The sequence below is a fragment of the Cygnus olor genome, chromosome 8 (assembly GCF_009769625.2).
Source record: "Cygnus olor isolate bCygOlo1 chromosome 8, bCygOlo1.pri.v2, whole genome shotgun sequence".
NCBI classification, from domain to species: Eukaryota; Metazoa; Chordata; class Aves; order Anseriformes; family Anatidae; genus Cygnus; species Cygnus olor.
The window spans coordinates 26621088-26640403 of record NC_049176.1 but is presented as its reverse complement, the minus strand read 5'-3'; the positions used below and the strand labels follow the sequence as shown (position 1 = coordinate 26640403).

At 41.1% G+C, this 19316-nt stretch overlaps 3 protein-coding genes across 8 annotated transcripts in view; 1 reads left to right on the top strand and 2 right to left on the bottom strand.

Annotated features, from left to right (window-relative positions):
• Positions 1 to 2890, bottom strand: part of SHISAL2A (shisa like 2A) — a 31218-nt gene extending 28328 nt beyond the window's left edge. The window contains exon 1 of the mRNA XM_040565088.1: positions 2887 to 2890. The gene's annotated coding sequence lies outside the window, so the exon portion shown is untranslated. The remainder of the gene's footprint in view (positions 1 to 2886) is intronic.
• Positions 1494 to 10799, bottom strand: GPX7 (glutathione peroxidase 7). Its single transcript, XM_040565082.1, has 3 exons — positions 10339 to 10799; positions 3808 to 4069; positions 1494 to 2565 (listed from the first exon to the last, which is right to left on the bottom strand). Exons 1-3 carry the CDS (start codon positions 10543 to 10545, stop codon positions 2402 to 2404), a joined length of 633 nt encoding a protein of 210 aa, XP_040421016.1. The 5' UTR covers positions 10546 to 10799; the 3' UTR covers positions 1494 to 2401.
• A 3248-nt stretch (positions 10800 to 14047) lies between these two features.
• Positions 14048 to 19316, top strand: part of TUT4 (terminal uridylyl transferase 4) — a 46212-nt gene continuing 40943 nt past the window's right edge. For 2 of the 6 annotated variants that reach the window (XM_040565060.1, XM_040565059.1), the window contains exon 1: positions 14048 to 14217. The gene's annotated coding sequence lies outside the window, so the exon portion shown is untranslated. The remainder of the gene's footprint in view (positions 14218 to 19316) is intronic. The other 4 variants (XM_040565058.1, XM_040565057.1, XM_040565063.1 and 1 more) reach the window with 2 other exon arrangements.

The window sequence follows — 19316 nt, the reverse complement described above, 5'->3', positions numbered from 1 at the left end:
TCTTTAGACTTTTAGTATTTGTCTAATAGAGAATACAAGATCATATCTATGTAAATCCAGAGCTCTGTTTGAAGTTGGCCACCCTAAAATGAAATAGAGAGGTCTTAAAATGTCTTGCAAAGCATGGTCTGGGCTCATCAGGGCCAGAAATATACTTTCTATGGAGAATATTTTATGGCTTACAGCACCTGCTAAGTGCATGTTGGGACGTTGCATTAGCATCAATGGACAGAGAAAAGATAAACAGTCTACAGAGTCATAAAAGACCTTCTTTTCTAGTAGTTGGGTTCTCTGTCCCAGCACAGGATCAGTTGGGTCTGATCTTGCTTTCTTTGGGACTTTCGTTTGTAGTAACTGTCTTAGAGCGATTCATGTAAGAACAGGCTAAATTACTGAATGGGCTGTAGTGTCTGCTTTCCTCTCCGTCAGAGGAAAACACAGACATATTCACTGCCACTGGCACTGATTTGCTGCACTCTTAAGTTACATTCCAAGTGAGAAATAGCTGACACAGCTTGGAACATACTCATTAGTTTCAATGCAACCTGAACTTCCATCTCTTATTTGTCCTTGAGAGTCTTTGACTGTAAACTGTTTTAATTTCCTTCTCATTTCTCCCTTCTTACTTGATCTCTCCTTTTGCTTTTGTACTTCTGTTACTTCATCCTTTTATTTTATCCTGCTGCGTGTGTGCGTTTTGTTGGTTTTTTTTTTTTTCCTACAAATAATAATAAAAGATTGCTCTCGTTTTCTTTCAGGCAAAGCTTGCTTTGTACCATACAATCTCTGCTCCTCAGGGCCTTTCTTCAAACCCTGAAGTATCTCTAGCTCTTATTTCCTTGGGGTGGTCTACAGAACATGCCCAGGACCTCAGCAGAGAGCAGCTGCTCAAGCATGGGAACTATAAGGTACTCTAAAATTAGCTCTTTTATTTCCAATAATTCTTCAGTAATCTTTCCCCTTCTTTTCTGCAAGCCAATGTGTGCTGTAATATTTGCCTTTGATTTCAGCTGGATCCTGTTTGGATGCCGAAGAGCTATAATGGCAGTGATGGGTTGGAATAAGTTCATACTGTGGTCAGAGCAATTAAGGCTTATTTATGCACTTGGGCCCTGACAACTATATGGACAAATATTGTTTGTGCTACTTTAAAAAGCATTACAAAGCACCAAAAAAGCTTTCACTTGTCAATAATACTGCCATTGGACAAGACTAGATTCTTCCTGGGGTTAAAAGCAGGGGACCTGCATATTGTGTTTTTACTGAGATAAAACGAGTTCTTGCTGACAAGATTTTTAAAGAGCTTCTGTCAAAGAACAATGAAGCTGTAATTGTTGGTGTTATTATTTTAGTATGAGCTAAGAAGTGCTGCAGTCTGAAGTCTGAGCAGATGCCTGAGCGTACAGTTGAAAAGGGTACCATTAAATAATTATATCATTAACATAACATTAGATAATGTAACGTTATGCAACAATCAAACATTTGAAAAATTATTTCCACAGAAAAATGTTGATTCTTTAATGTTTATCTGCACATGCAGAAAAATCAGATGGGATCATAAATTGAAAAATAAACTTAACATCAATTGTAGGTAAGTCTTCTAAGCCAAAAAGCTATTAGAAAAAAGCAATAGCCATTTCTTACATGCTCTGATGCTATAGATGTTCAAATGGCTATTCAAATATAATCTAATAATCTTTACTGGATGAAAAAAATGCAAAGATCTCCTTATAGCTTTTGGAGACTTTTTTTTGGAGAGTTTGTTTTCATATTTCTTTCAATTAAGTTTTATAGATGTGTTTTTCATATGCCCTTAACCACTGACTTTCCTGGCAGATGAAATTAAATGTGTTTGACTTTGGTAAACATACCAAACTTCAGAAAAACATAAACTTTGGAAAAACATATGTTTGTATAGGTCTGCCTGGTTTGAAGGAATCTGATTTGGCCTTCTTCCTAGTACATGCCTTAAATCAATCGTGCACTTTTTACTCTTTATTTTTTCATTCAGTTCACAATCAAAATATGAAAACAGAATTGTAGATGTTAGTGAGATCCCAGTCAGAAAATTCTTGTTATTATGAGCCTTTTTCCTTGAGATACATTAACTGACTTCTGGTAGTGTTATCAACAGTCAATAATTTGAGTTGGGAAATAAACAATTGCTGATGAGGTCTTCCTTCTTAGAAAGGTAAAATAGAATTCAGTTGGGGATAGATAATTTTAAATTACTTTTAAATTTAAATTACTTTTTTTGTTTTCTACATTCTGAGGATGGTGAATATAGATTTCACTGGTCATGTTTTCCCTTCCCTGTATTCCCACTTTTGGAATGTGAAAAGACAAAGTCCAGTCCTAATTTCCAATGAAGATGTAATTGGCATGCTGGGATTTTTGAAAGTCATAATTCATCTTTTTTCTTCAGGATGATTTTCCTTACAAGTTCTGTAACATAAGGTCTTATTTCCTCAACAGAGACTGTAGAGTCCCAGGCCTTTACAACTTTCCCATTGGGGCCTACCAGGTATTTCCAGAAGTTCCAGGTTGGTTCTTCTCCTGTAGAATCTACAGGGAAGAAGAAAAAAAAGAAAAGTTGGCCAATTCCTGACATTTGTTTGCTCCAGTCTGATGATTACCATCTCAGAGGAAGAAGGAATGTAAAATTAAGAGGGAGTTCAGAGTGAATATTAAGATGAATTTTCTGACATGGAGATTTAACTAGACAGTAGTCCCCTGGAAAATGATGGAAAACTAACAGGGAAACAAAAGGTATGCAAGTTTCACATGACGTGTCTGCAATGACAACCCCACTACAAAAAATAGAAATGAAAGGACGTGAAGGGGATTAAGGGAGTGTTGGCTAGCAGAAAGATCTACAATGGACACCTAGAGGGAGGAGTACTTTGGGTAGCCAAAAATAATACTAGCAACACTCCTCTAAATTCACTGGAACATGGGAAAACACTGTGGTGCTGGCAAGAATAAGAAACAGCATGGTTCTTGCAGAGTATAGCTCATGTAATGCCATGTCATGTTGGTCTTTACTATATATCGTTCCTGGAAGATATTCCATTCACATTGGATAAAGGTTGTTATTTTAGTTTGGCATTTAAATGGCATATAGAGCATTCATTCAGTGCCTGAAAAGTAGATCCTTGAGAATATTTTGTTTTACAGTGTATTTTAGCTGTCTGCTAAGAACCAGCAAAACCTCTTCAGGTCTCATTGCTAGCTATAATGCAGATTACAACTGGAAGAACTGTACAGTAAGGCTCTTCCAATGTTTGGTAAGGAATGAGGAAGGGAGTATTCAAGGTCATCTGTTAGTGCTTGGTTTCCCTTTTTGATTGAAGAAGTAAATTATGCAGGCACTTTTCTTCCACTTATCCTCAGCTCTTCACATGACTCTTACAAATCCAACCTGCAGCAGTTGTGTCAGAGGAGACACGTTTACTAGAGTACAAAGTGGAAAAATTAAGATGAGGAGTTGTATGCATACAGGAGAATATTTCAAGACCTGTATTCCACGTAGAAGGTTATTAGACTAGCTTTACAAGGCATTCGTTATTGTAGGGTCTTTATCTCTTGAGATCTATTTAAAAGGCTAAACAAACCTGTCACGGTGGCATAGACAGAAATCTTGCCGTGTGCAGGAGGATGGACAAGGTGACTTTTGAGCCCTCCTGACAATTGTGAACTGCAATTCCATGAACACAGTTATAGGTACCCTTTTTTGATGAGATGGTTTCCTGTGTCTGAGGAATTCTGTGCTGGGGAAACAACCCTCCAGTGGCCCAGATTACTCACCAATTAAGTACTTGAAGGCAGGGATTGCACCAGCTCCACTGACTGCAATTTTGCTGAACATAGGAAAGGAGGCACCGTAAGTCTTTCGTGCAAAGCTCTCAATTTCTTTGTTAGTGTCTGGTTCTTGCTGCCCAAACTGATTGCATGGGAATGCCAGCACGTTGAAATGATAGGGGCCCAGGTCTTTCTGTAACTGTTGCAAGGCCTTGTAATGGCTATCTGTAAAACCACATTCACTTGCAACGTTGACAACTAGGGACACCTGAAGAACAAGAGAACAAGAAATGTGCTGCATGTGTCAGTTTTCCAACAGGTAGGCTGGGATGCAGATTATTTTCAGAAAATAAGAATGTGTGCAGAACCGGGATTAAACACTCATATTTGAAACTACATTGAATTACCAATAGGTAGCCGTGAAGATAATCAAGAAACTATTATCTTAACTCCCAGTTTACAGAGAACTTGCATGTCTCTATTCTGCCTTTTGCATAGTTTCTAAGCATATTTAAGAAATGACCACCTAACTGAGGTATTCTGAGCTGCATGAAAAAAAATATGCAAATTAATGTTTGTTTGTTTGTTTGTTGATTGTCCATTTATCTGTTGTACAGCATCTGTTGTGCAGCATCTTTCCTCATAAAGAATTTATTACTCATACAGAACTGGCTGATCCATTTATCATTGCCAGCGTAGATATCTTGACCTGGAAGTTAATAGCGGCAATTAGAGGATTTTAGGTTGGTCTATGCCATATGGACTGTAATATTTCACACCATGTCTAGAATAAGTCTACTCATTTGTGACGAAATGGCAACATATTTTACATTAAGGCTTACTGCCTCAATTACAGATTCTAAGTGGTGAAGAATGTACCCACTATCCTTTGAAAGAGTTATTCCTGTAGCTGAATATCTTTGATGATGTGTGCATCGTGTCAGTCAGACAATGCCATCAGGCACGTATCTGCCTGCACAGATCCATCAGAAAGGAAGATGCCAAACACAGACGAGCACTGTGTGGAAACAGACACACATGTAAGGAGTACATGGTAGAATAGAATGTGCCAAGAATTTGTTGGGGAAATTAAGTGATCTAACCCTGAGCTGATGCATTTTATGTCATGAAGGGCTTCCCATTGTTTTTGAGATATTTTATCCTTAAATAACTCATAGAATTTGTTTTTAGACTTACAGGTTTTATTATTGTTATGTATTTTTAAAGTGTAAGTTACAACTCATTCTACATAAATTGAGCCCACGCTAAAGTTTTCTTGAGAGTGGATTCAAGCTGAATGTTGTAGACCACCTAGATACAATATGAATTTATTAATAAAAATAGCATTACACAGTTTATGGTGAGGTTTCTTTTACATATACCTACATGCTATTCTTTTTTCAAACCGTTCTGGAAGAGCAATGAGCCAATATTTTTACGCACCCAGAAGATTAAAATCAGGCATAGTGCAGCAGAACCATTATGATTTGGAAACCAAATTTCTGCTTGGTTTACACTGAATCCAGTGGGTTTCTACAGATTATACATCAGCCCAGCAGTTGCTTCTTCATTCTTAAATTGCAGAAAAGAAGTTTGAATTCAATTCGGTCTCAGTGTGAGACAGCAGCGCTGGAGGGCCCAGTGCAGCAAGAGGAAAGCCCGAAGCTTGGACACGTTAATCGACCTGGTCAAAGTTACACAACAAGTAGCTGCAGGGCAAGAAAAGAAGTAAAAAATTCCAACTCCAGTCCTCGTACTCATGTCTGATTACTGGCTTTGCTCAATTTAAACTTTGGATTCTAATGTTACTATTGTTTCATGTTCCTGTGCATCTGTATTTTATACAAAATATAGGAAATATCAATAGAGTGCATCAACATAAATTATATAATTAATATATGAAAAATAAATGACTATATGTATATAGCACTTTTAAGGCCAAAACCCCCAGTGGCGTATAAAGGCTCATAACCTGGGTACGGCAGGGATAATAGGGTGATATACCTGAGGGGGTAGGAAGCAATAAAGAAAAAAGCTAAGGAGAAGCTACTGTTTATAATTTCTTATGTAAAACATTAGCACTTTGTGTATTTAGTGCATTTTATAGGTATGTGGCTATATTTAAAATGCTTTCTGAGCGGCACTTAGGTTTTCCCTGGAAGACAGGTAATCTTACAAGGCAGAAGTTGATGTAATCTTCTTTGCGCTGTAGTGTCAGGAGATTACAATCTAAGCAATCCCTGTAGACTCACATATAAAGTATTATCTGGAGCCATCTAGCTAACCTCCAAAGCATCACTGTTCATTCAGATTACATTTACAAGCTCTACTTGAAATTTTAAATATATGCCGTATAACTTGTTTTTGGTTTTTTTTTTCTGAAAAGAGGTAGTGATTTTATGACACATTCCTGTTGCTGACTGTCAGCATTTCACATAAAACATATGTACTGAATAGAATGATTGCTAAAAACTTTTTCCAAGTTATCTTTTAAGTGTTTCTGTCTGGTAGCACAAGCGATAAAATGTGGTGATTTGTATTTAATTTTAATTAACAACAGTTACTCTTCTTGTTCTCATTAAGAGACTGTACTTTGACTCCTTACCTTACAACTATTAATGATTGAAATTAAGCTTCTCCTGACTGACTTCTCTCACTCCTTAGGCTCAGAGAGTGCAAGCCAAGCACACCACCTAGTGTGCAGCGCCAACAATTCACCCTGGACCTTTCAAAAACGATTTAATTTAAGCTGAATTCTGCATAAACAGTTGTCTTGGTTTTTTTAACCCTTTCCTTTCCTTCTCTTTCCTTAGAAAACCCATCCATTCTAGTACTGAACTCATTTATTTGCAAAACTCATTGCAAATGCAGTTCTTGGTTTACTTAATGTTTACACAGTGTATCACCTTGAGGAAATCCATAGAGATTTAAGAATCTGCTGTAAGCTTCAGGTAATCCTTTGTGGATCTTTTAGCAGAGACAGTAGATACTTGGGTTTTTAGACCCGGAGATTCTTAATTGGCCCCTTCTGGATGACAGGAGGAGAAACTACGAGGGTCACATTACACCGACTCAGAATTGTTAACTTCATGGACAAAAATAGCAATGCTTTGTACAGTAATTAAGTATCTTTATCCTGTATTTATACACATTCAGTAATACTACATTCCCTGCCTGCAGAGAGCTATGATGCAAAGTGCCTCCCGTTACTTTCAATAGTAAAACAATACATTGTTAAAGTGCCTAATGCTTTACATTGTTATAGTACCTTTGCTTCAGGATTCCCAAAGCACTGCTCTAGCATGCTTAATTATGCCTCGGTACATTGTACTCAGCTGTGGTAGGCAGGCAGGTACTATTATATGCAGATGGGTATAAACAAAGCAGGGAACAGCTGACAACTGGGAGTTCTGGCTCCCAGGTAAACCCTATTTTTGGAAAGACTGATGCTTCTTACTTAGAGCACATCTGATAGAGGTCATAAAATAAAATAGGGGCTTTCTTGATTTAGGTAGGTGTTCTAGTAAGACGAATCTTATCTGCACCCTTTTAATTCTTTTGTAATGACTCATCACTACCCCTCACCTTTAAGGAAGGTGAGTCAACATCAGTCTGGTAGCCTGGATAAAGCATAGGAGGATGGCCTCCTCCTGTAACAGAGTAAAACAGCCAGCTTTTTGATCTATTTCACTTGTGGTATTTTTTTTATTTTATTTTACTAATTATAATAGTCCTCCCTTTCTCTGCTTTCAGGGAGATGTAGTATCATACCTATTTTGTAGCCTGCACACCAAGCATTTAGAATTCTGGTGATGTAATTTCTTATGCCTTCATAAAAAGAGAGTTCTCCCTCAACTCTTTTGATAATTCTATTAAAGTGGAGGCCAGGTTATGTCTGTGCATATTTACTTCAGGGGGGAAAAAAAAGTCATGTTTTAAATTTTTTTATTATTTCAGAATTGTAAGTAGTACATTTCTTATTTACTACATAAGCAGTGGTACTTGTATTTTGTATCAAAATGCACTTGACTGGAAATTGAATTAATATCAATCAGCCTCACTTTTCTTCTGGGTAAGAAAATATTACCTCTATGATTTGAATATGTGATAATTCGTATTAATAATGAGTTATTGAAGAAAGATCCTGCAAGTCATGAATTGCACTTACTGGTTCTACTCAGCATAGCTCTTGTGTTTTTAGAATTAGCAGATTTTTTCTTTTCTACTCTGGAAATTTTCTGAGTTTTTCAAATCCCAGTCAGTTTCTCGACTACAAAATAAATAATTATTTAACTAAATTAGCTGAGTGACTGAGTTTAAGAAAATGTTTTCTCTGCATCTGCTACAAAGCTTAAGGCTGTTAAATCTGGTTTAGCAATTAGCAGACTATTGTTCCAGGGGCTTACTAGTGACTCACTTTCTTTAAAACATCAGCACCACATACATAGTACTTATATATTATTTGCATTCTTTTAATTGCTTTAAAATAGTAAGAATTTTTAAATTTAAAAATTGCTTTAAAATAAGCTTACGTTTTAGCATTACTTATCTAACCACAAATTTAAGCAAGTTTATTTTAAGAAATAAATGGGAGTTTTAATTAACCTTTGTTTACCTTAATAATGAGCTCTGACAGCATAATGACAGAAAGGGGGTGTTTTACTGTTATAAATTAGTTACAAATTCTGCATGTGCATTCTCAAACAGCAGCTGGACTGAACATTGGTAAGCTCTCTGAATGCAAATCTTTTTGTTCCATACAGAAGCTGGTCATCCCTTATTTGGAATCAACTATTCCATACAGCCGAGCAGAGATCAAGGAGGATGGTGTTACCTTTTACAAGGTATGGTTCTAGAGCTCTCCCTTATAAATCAGTCACCCATCAGGGACGGGCTGCTGTCATAGCACCAGTGGAGATGCAGATGCACATCTCTAATCTGGTCATGAGATACAAGAGCAGGCTCTGCAGCTTGTTAGGGAGGGGGCAAACACCCACAGATCTCTGTGGGGTGGCTGGAAGGAATTCCTCCAAGTTTCCCTTTTACTCCTCTCCATGTGGATTCTGGCCCTAAAGCTACAGGTGGTATTGGCTTATTCAGACTGATTTGCAGATGACCTGCAGACAAAACACACCACACTGACAGGTATTATTGACAGAGCCTTTGGAAGGAACTCCTAAGGAAAAAAAAAAAAGGCAAGTATTACTTTGTATTAAATAGATTTTTTTTTTCCCAATATAGGTATTTGGGTGTGCATTAGGCCAATTCTGCCCTATCCACTAACTGAATCGCATGCCAATGCGAGAGGAGGAAGAGGACTTTGACCAGATAAGAGGCTCTCATTTGGTTCAAATCCACCAGTATTCCTCTCTGCTTAGCTCAGGAAAATGTACCTCTCCCATGGGCCTTCTCTTGTCTTCCTGCAAATGTTTGTGACCCATCGTTTTGGACCAGTAAGCTCAATAACCTCAGTGAGGTACCTGAGGAGAGTGAAAAGGATGGTGAAAACATAAAGCTGAGGCTAAGGGTGAAAGTGAGTTGTGGAGCCTGCCCTTTGACTAGCAGCTAAGCACTTGGAGCACCTGTTAAGATGTGGCACTTGACCTCTAAGGGTAGAGGTTGTGGGCTTTGTGATGTTTTTAACTTCTGGAATTCATGAACCTGGCTACAAGAACTTTATAGTGTTATGTCCCCCTCCTTGGGCTAACCTCCCTTTTCTCTGTTCCACAGGGACGAAGCATCTCTGTTAGATTGTCAAACCACTGAAAAAAAAAAATCAAATTACATTCAGGGCAATTGTTTTTAAACTGGTAAGCTCTGTCTAGAACTCCTTAATGTAATATATAAATTAAATTTAGAAGACATCATAAAATAATGTGTATCTTCTTGCCCTTCTTCATATTGTTCTGTCATTCTAAAATCAACAAGTGGAATAGGATGATGTTGCTACAGTTTCACTGTGCACCAATACTTAAACATTTATTTTATCAATAAATTGCTTTTTTACTAATGATGGTGAAATGTGTTAAGTCCATTAACCGCTGATTAAATCCCTTTTTAAATGCAGAACTTCAAAAATAAATGGAATTCAGGGAAAAATAATCTACTAAAAGTCATGCAGTAGAAAGGCAGAAAAAAGCTCCGAAAGTAAGCTTGTACAAAGCTGCAAGCTTCCTGTGCTTCTAGTTTAATAGCTGCAATCCAGTGCAATTCATCTTGCTGCACGAAGGACAGGCACACAGGCATTCCCTGCCTGCCACGTATACAGGGAGCAGCCTGCAGAAGGAAAAGACTCGACACACACAGGGGTTAGACTTGCAAACGTTTTATTTACAGTGCAAAGACCTACGGAGTGGTATCAAAGCAAGCTTGCAGGCAACGCTCCAGATCAGTTAAAGAAGAGTCGTAAATACAAATCTATCTGCATGCATGCACCGAGTTAATAATGAACAATCTCTTCTCCCGCACTTGGTTTCCGCAGACATGCAAGGACTGGCTGCTAGCGCCCGAGAGCTGCCCACCGCCGTGCGGACTTACCGAGCCCCTGTACTTCTCCAGAGAGACTAGTTTGCCCCTGATGTTTACAACTTTGAAAGTGTAAAAATCAGTCTCTTTTTGCTGCGTAGCGGAAAATGCTAAGAGCAGGAGTGCTGCAATTGCAAGGAGCATGGCTAGAGGGATGAGAAAAACTTTGGGGAAGGAAGAGGAAGGCTTGTGCTCCACACTGCCCTCAGGATCTAGCATGCTGCACGACCGTGCTGCAGAGACACTTTCCACAATAGGAAAAACCCTGCCGGAAAGAAGGGACTGCTGCAAACGGAGCTTTTGCAACAGTCTGGCTCCTGCAGAGGTGTAGCAGAAGCTGTGTTACATGCAAGACCTCAGGGGCATGTATTTAATGAGGATTCAAATAGGCTAAACCAGAATGTTTCATTGTGGTAGTGGTGTGTTAAGGGAGGCCATTTATGGGTACAACACCTACTTCCTTCTGCTTGAGAACAGTAACGCTGTGTCTGTGGGATGCCAGATCTAGAGGTTGGCTTTAACTATGTCCTAGGGAAATAAGGGATAGAGTTTTGTGATTTTTGATGGAGTTGCAAGTGCATTTCTTTAGTATCCTGACTATAGCATCTAGTAACTATGATGTAATGTCAAAGGATACCAGTGGCTTGGTTGCTAATGGTTACAGCTGTGAGTGCTCAGAGCAAGAGTCCCAGCATACAGTCGGCAAAAACTGAGAATTACAGACATGCCACGCACAATATCATGTGCAATGGAGCACTCTTTGTCAAGCCTTCACGAACTTCTCCTCTGCGAGCACTTGGTTTGTGACAAGTGACAGGGTGATCTAGGAGAAAGCACATTACCAAGGAGGTTTCAAGTGAGAAAGAAGCATTAAGCATTGGAAACTAAATTTGTTACCAAAGCTTTCAGTTCTCAGAGCCATGCCACTGCCTCAGGATCAGTGCACTAACACCCTTCTTGGGTTGTCTGCATGAAAAACCAGCCATTTCTATCATTTGCTACTATGCCTGCAGGAAGAGAAGGATTTGTATATACAAGGTAACAACAATAGAAAGCATTTGATGGTCATTGATTTTTTTCTTGGACTAAGAAACTGGCCCTCCATGCCTATGACTGATACTTCTTGGCAAAGAAAAGCAAAATGCAGAGATTTACAGAAAACAATTAAGTAGCACATCCAAGGCATATTGGAAATCCATCTTTTGAAGAGCAAATTACATTTCTTAATCTTACTGTGTGATTTTCTTTTATTCATTTATTTATTTATTTTAACTGAAAGTTTTAGTAGATCTTTGACAGCTTGATTAAATTTGCTTAGGTGATTCATGCATAAGTGGCATTACTGAAAGTACAGAAGCTACATATAACTAGTTGAAAGATTTAACGGCAGGTTTTAAACATTTCAGACTTAGCATGTTTTTATGTATTTCAGCTTAGATAGACATCTAACGTCAAAAAATCATGCAATATTCTATGTGGATGAAAAATCTTCTACCATGCTGTCTATGGGGAAGATACCCAGTGCTAAGAAGCTGAAGTTCTCATCTCCACAGATAAGTGCCATCTTCCTGTATACTTTTCTGCCTGTAATATTGACCAAGAACCAAGTATGATTTCCTCACTTTACAAATAAATCATCTAAGAAGCTTTAGAGAGTTTCTTAACACACATCTGGAGATAGAGAATAGGGCTTTAATATACTATATACTTTTAAATAAATACAAGTGAATTCTAAAAATAATCAAATTATTCCAACAATGAAAATAATGTAACTTGCTTATCTTTTTTTTTTTTTTTGGTCAGAAAATTAAAAATAAATCTACAATACACTTCTGCATTATTTTTAGGTATAATGATATAGTAGTTTTGGTATGGGGCTACAAATAAGGCATCACACTGCAACATGAGACAAGCGAGGTTTTGCTCTGGAAAGGGACTCTATAAAATCTGCTTCCTACAGCTTCATGTTTATTGTCTCTGATTCCCAGACAAAACTCACTTGCTTTTAGAATTACATTTTCCTCCTACAAACTCAGCCCAGAATCTGAATGCTTTTGATCACTGTCACTGAATTAGGAATTCTTTAAATAATGGCCAGCTGGCAGTGGAATTCAACTTCCTCTTTTACTGCCATGTTTCTATACTACTCCCTGCAATAAAACATTCAACATCAGCAAAGAAAGCAGAATTGTTTCTGAAAATACACAGCAACTATGTCAAAGACCATTGGTTTTGTAGTGGTTCAAGTTTTCAGAGCCAAACTGCACTAACATTTTCAATTAAAGTCTATCCAACAGTTTGAACTAAATTGTTGAAAGAATCTGATATATTCTAATAAATTTCAGCTCGCAGGAAAAATGCCAGTCAGGCTAACAAACTGGTGTCTGTTTGCTCAGTAGCATGTCTAAATATCGATCTAGGATGACAATATCCAGTAGCAAGTATAGTTTAGTTACTTTTGCAATTTACTCTTTGGCCTACTAAACCTAATAAAAATATTTGTCAAATAGGACTGGATTGAAACCACCACCCAGCTAACCTCAGCTGCTCACCAAACAGCACTGAAGCACTTCAATTTTTGTCACTGCTGATTTTGATGGGATTAGGCCCATGTTTCTAAAGGCGAAAGCTCTGCGCAACTTCCCATTAGCAATACCCTGAGGTATCCATTCCTCGTTTTGTAAAACTTGAACTTCAAGTGAACCATGAGAAAGCAGATTAGCTCTAAGGATTGCACTGAACTGACAATACATTTCAAAGCTTTATTCCACCAGCATTTGTAGCATCCAGTATTACAGATTTTGCAACTTTTACCTACACAGACTCCCAGAGGTAGCATTTCCAGCACTATTATTCACGTTATTTTGAGTAACTTCCTTTCAATCTCTTCAGTAGTTCAACAGTAATCTTTTATGCCCCTTGTTTTTCTGGACAGGTCTCCTTACCCAGGGCTAAGAAGTGCCAACAACATGACATTTCCCTGCCAAGAAGGGGTAGTGCTGTACTGCATCACTGAGAGATTTGCCTTACATAAACACTTGCCAATTTCTTTAGGTCACCCCCCAGCACTGCCAAGAGCTGGGCAGGCCAGCTCTTCTCCCCCGAGACCTGCGCGAGTGCCAGCAGACACGCTGGCCAAGCCGCTGTCCCTAGCTGCAGCTGGGGCCAGCTTTGCAGCCAAGGTCAGGGAGCCAGGGAGCATTTCCCTCAGCGTGTCCCGTGTTGGGGAAAGGCCCCGGGAGGTTCAGGGTGTCCTGCAGTCTGTTTACCACAGGCTGCTTTGTGTGGAGCACACCAGCCCTCCTCCACCGACCGGCAGCATGCAGAGCAGGCTAAGGGGCAAAAAAAACCTCGAGGCTCAGGCTGCGTTGGGGGACCCTCAAGGAGCCACCACAGCGGATTAACAAGCCCAAAGCCGGCTCTACGGGGCCTGGGGCCTTGCCTGCGTGAGGGCGGCCGGGCATTCCCTCACGGCTTGTGAAAAAAAAAAAAAAAAAAAACGGAAAAAAATTGAGGGGAAAAAATCGAGCAGCTGATTCCCTCAGCCCCCTGCTGCAGCACCGCGGCAGGCCGGCCGGGAAGGCGGGGGAAGACGGCAAGCGGGGCGCTCCCCCAAACCGAGGGAGCCCCGGGGAAGGGCCGAGGGGCCGGGGGAGGCCGAACCCAGCCGTGCCAAGCCCAAGCGAGCCGGGCCGGGCCAAAAAGAGCCGAGCTGGGCTGAGGCGAGCCGCCCGCCCCCGGGGCTCTCCCTCCCGCCCTGCCCCACAATGCAGCGCGCGGCGCGGCTGACATGGCGGCCGGGCCGGACTGAGCCGCTGCCGTCGGGGCCTCCAGCAGCCGGAGCCGGGCATGGCGGGGGCGCAGCCCCGGCACCCTTAGCGCCGCAGCCAGGTACCGGGCCCCGGGGGGCCGGGAGGGGGCTCCCCCGACGGGGTGAGGGCGGCTGGGCGCGCTCTGCCCTCTCCCCTTTCCCCTCTCCCCCCGTGCGCGGCGGGGCGAGGCGGGCACGGGGGGCACGGTGCCCGCAGAGCCCCCGGAGCCCCCGGCCTCAGCCCGCCCGGCCCCGGCCCCGCCGCCCGCCGAAGCCTCGCAGCCCTGCGGCCGGCCGCTGAAAGGCTGCGAGGGGGGGTCCTGGGCTATCCTCGCCCGCTGGGCCCCCGTCCAGCCCGGCCGTGGCTCCTCTTGCTCGCCCAGGGGAGAGGTTCGGGGTTCTGGGCGTCGTGGGGTGCCCGCAGTGCCGCCGGGGGCTGCCTCCCCCCGGGTGGCTGTGGCTCTTTTGTCGGCTTGTCTCGTGTGCGGGTAGAGCTGAACGAGGCTCCAGCTCCTGCAGGACGCTGCGATGTGCCAGTTGGCTCAATGTGTCACAGCCCCCGAGGCCTTCTTGCTGTTAAGGTTGTTTGTGGGAATAGCAAAGGGGATGAGCTGTGAGGGCGCAGAGGAACAATGTAATCAGGTTCAGGCTGAGGTATTAGGGAGGGACTTGTATGTGAAACAATAGTTTTATCTGCGTGTGGATCCATTAATTCTTTTTGGTTTTCATGCCACCTCCACGTCACTTTGCTTCATGAATGCCTTGCGCTGCCTTTGAGGGTCATTGCATCTGCTTGAAAATAGAGGATACGTGTTGGTTTTGTTTGACTTATGTTCCCGGCTCGGGTAGGTGCTTTTGGACAGTCTGACCCCGGATAGTTATGACATAATTATTTCCGAGACGAGAAAAGTAACCCAGACATGGAAATATGACTTAATTACAGTATCTGACAGAAGAAGCTATATTAGGAGTGAGAGGTCTCCTTTTCAACCATTAGTTATGTAGTGAGCTTTTGTCTACCTGACTTCAGTGATAATCGTTTCATAAAATTATTTTTAGGATGAAATTACAGTTTCCGAGAACATACGTGTTGGGATATTATCACGGAGGATACATAGAGAGGGATCAGAAAGTTCTTTCTGTGTTCTGTCCTTGCACAGAAAACAGCTGGGACTTTGTCTCCTACCCACCTAGCGCAGGAACAGAAATTGCCAGGTGGCACGGGGCACCTGCACCGTACAGGGCATTTGCCTGCTTCTTCCTCTGAAGGGAACTGCTGCTGCAGGGACAAAGGGGAGAAGGATTTCCCTGTGTCCTACTTGAAAGCAAGATATCCCTAGGGAGCTCCTCTTAAATTTCTTGTGGATCTGCTTGTCACGGTTTTGGTTTGTATATTCATATCGGTAAGGCAGTTCAAAATTTTGCCCAGCTGAGAGTATATCCTGCTTTCTAGTTGTGCTTGCTTTTACATTTTATGACGTGTTTTTACTAAATCAACTTTAATTGTTGTCCCCATCTTGTTGAGGTAACGTAATACTGGTACGGAGTATTTATTTTTTTCATGGAAGGACAGATCCTGCGTTTTGCTTATTGGATTAATTTGCAGCATGGAAGCCATCCAGGGGATGTCAACGTTTCTGATGCTTTTGGCGGATTATCAAACAGCGTACAATAATAATCACAAGTTGTTTAATTGTACATAAGTGATAGATCAGTAACTCTTTTAGCACGGAAGTACTGAAAACACATTGTCTAAGTTTAGTAACAATGCATATGAATCTCATTTTTACTTTTGAACAGCGCTGCATACACAGATGTGTATGTACCCATACTATACCCTTGGTTCTGATGTTTTAGTAAATCTTTGGAAAAAAACAGTGCATCACATGTTACTAGATTGCTTACTTAATTTTTATTTCTGCTGCTGTCTAAAAGAAACATTGCCAGCAAGAAGCAACTTTCAGATTTCAGTTTTTGGTGTCGGCAAAACTTGACTTGGGAGTCTGGAATCAGTTTAGTGTTACAAATGGTTGTGAGTCAATCCATGTGCCAACTATATGAGTGTATTTTTGACAACTTTTCTAAAGTAACAGTTTCCAGCGTATTTCTTTCAGAAGTGAAAGTGCTGGATCCTAGTAAAGCAGACGTAAGGATGCTGGTGGTAACGGATCCGTTTGCTTTGACTGTGGTTTGTGAACTAGTTTGCAGCTGGTACGAGGTAATGCAAAGGATGTCCTCCTAAAGGATTAGGGTTTGGGTGGAAGGATCACTCTTAATACAAGATCTAGATAAAGTTCTATGCCAAAAATACACACTGTTGTATTTTTATTGAGCACAAACGGCAAGTAGAAACAGAAGTTTAAGAAGAAGATGGATAGATAGAATTTAAATACGTAGCTGCTATTTAAGCTAGCTTCATGATCAGTTCAGGCCTCCAGAAGCTGCTTTAGCCTCTGAAAGGCCTTACGCCTATGTAGTGCTGTATTGCTTTTTTTTCCTTTTTTTTTTTTTTTTTTCCTCTCTAGCCTCCTACCCTGTACCCTGTACTGGTACAAATGTTGTTTGTTCTTAAAAGTTAGAGCTAACTTGGATCAGTTTCCTGATCTGGTTACAGCATGTACCTTGCAACACAGAGCAACATTTGAGGCAGGTGGTACCCCTTTTTTGGCTTCAGAGCTTAAGCCGATTGCGAAACGGTGGTGTTTTTCAAAAGTTTAAACAACTAGTACAGTAAAACTGGGGTCAGACCCAAAACTCTGAGGCATTAGGTATCTTAATATGAAATACACAGGGAAGGGAGGACACAGTAAGGTAGGTACACAGCTGGTGGGACAGAGGGAGGGTGGCTTTCCTCCGTTTGGAGTGGGATTGGTCAGCAGTAGTAGGTTCAGAAATTAGTCCTTGGCATTTGCTGCTTGGTGACACACCTCTTTCTTGCCTTCCCAGTCAGTCAGACCAGCTTGTAGGAAACACAACGGCTGTCGATGCAAATAGGAGCTAACCTGTATCGAGCACGTTCTGTATGGATTTCCTGTCTTGCATATCTGCTTGTTTAAGGGCTTAATTGTAGGATGGTTATACCTAGATACATTAATGCTAAGCTTTGCATAAAGCAAGGCCTTTCCTGTTACTTCGGTTACAAATGATACTTACCTAATTACCTAATTCAGATACAGCCTCGTTACAGTTTTATATCCAAAGTTGTTTATCTAACGAATCCTTCTTAGAAGTTTTTAATCCTCCACATTCATGTTTAACATCAGAGCTTCCTACTTGATTATGTATCTTCGCTAGGGCCAGAGTGCTGGCTAGCTGTGTCCCTGTTTTTTTGGTGTGTTTAATTTTATGTGCGTGGCACTGGCTTCCTTCTCGATAGATTTTCAAAGTATTATACTTATTAGCTTAAATCCTATCGCTTCTAGAAACAGGAAGGTCTGAGACACGGTATAGCACTTACATGTTTGTTACTAAGAATACCTATGGGTTTACTGCTGGTGGAGCCTGAGGCGGTTTAGTGGCCAGTAATCTCTGATAGTTTTAGTTTTAAGTAGTTTGGAAAAACACCAGGGACTGATAACAGTTTGTACTAAGTTACTGTAGCTTATCATAAAGCAAACATAAACATATTTTTTTAAGCAATTGGCACAGGACAAGGGAGAAGCTTGAATTGAAGCTTGTGTAAGTTCTCAGATGCAGAAAGGGGCCTGAGGCTATAACCAGTCCCGAAAAGAGGCTCTCCCCCTCCCCTTCGCACTAGCAGATAGGGCTGTCTGCAGAAGGAGACATTACCTGGGCTGCAACATGAGCAGAGCGCACGAGACAGCCTTCCCTTTTGTTTCTGGCTGTGGCCTTTGTTTGTTGAATTTCATTTTATTTTGGTTGGAGGTTCAGCCGGGCTGTATTGGAAATCTGCCTGGGGAGGCTGAGGTTTATCACCCCCCTAGCTGCTGGAAGGCAGGGAGGTTCGAGCTGAAGGGACGGTCTAATGGGACAGATTAAAGCAGGTCTCAGATAAAAAGACAGGTCCCTCTATCTCTAGGGAGTGAATACTTTACAGAAAGAGGGTGATAACAGTTGTGTTTATAGTACTTTCTCTCTTAATATTTAATCTAGTTGTCCCTGAGGAATCGAAACTTACGAGGCTGCTCAGTTTCCATTTAGTTGCTCTTCTGCACTCTCGGAGATGTTTTCGGACATTTTAGTCAGTTGGGACCGAATTTTAGAACAGGCTTAAAATAATGTCCAAAGATTGCTGAGTTTCCGTATGTTTTCTGGGAAAAAAGATTTCTCAGTAGAGGAAGGATCTCTGCATTTCTTCTTAGGGAGAAGCAAAAGACCAGACAGCACGGGTGTTCCTTGAGCTGCGGCACATCTCCTCCACCTGCCCCAAGGACTGTGATGTGACAGAGGAACACAAAACTGAGTGGGTAGGAAGCCGGGTATCTTTAGTTCGGCTTCTAAGAATGGCCCGTGTTGGAAGGGACCTTAAAGATCTTCTAACAAGGAAATGATTAAAACAGAAATGCTTTGCGAAAGAGCTTCCTGTCACAACTCAGCATGCAAGAGCTCACAGTTTCGCTTGGTCTTCACCTTTGAAAAGGCAAAATCTGACCCAAGATGTGGGGCTTTAAAAGGAATTAAATACAGTTGAACAACTTGGGATGAAAGAGTAACAGGGCAAATGGGTCGAAGTATCTTATTGAAAGTAGTTTTTGTGCTGGTTTTTTGTTCGTTGGTTTTGTTTTGTAAGCGTTACCGTGAATTTTTGCAATTCAAATGCAGAATTTTGTAATGGTAGTCTGAGAGAACAAGGAAACAAAAGGATCTGGCAGAAATGAAAGTGAAACGATCTCGCTCCTTCATTTTGTGAGCCTGAAATGAATTCTACGATAGAGAAATCTAAGCCGATTTTAAACATCCTAAAAATTGATTGTTGTAGGTGTGTATAGATTTAATCGTTTTCCAGAATTTGAGGTCGGATGATGTGTTGTCTGACCTCGAGCTGCTGTATTCCAGCCAGATGATTTTTCTTCAGAGTGCCAAGAACTGAGCTAGATTTCAGAGGAGTAACTGGCACAGTGCATTCAGAGAAAAAAAAGGGAAACCGAATCCCCTGTAACACCAGGACATTGAGGAATACGCTGAAATGATTTCAACAAGTGAATCCTTCCCCACATTG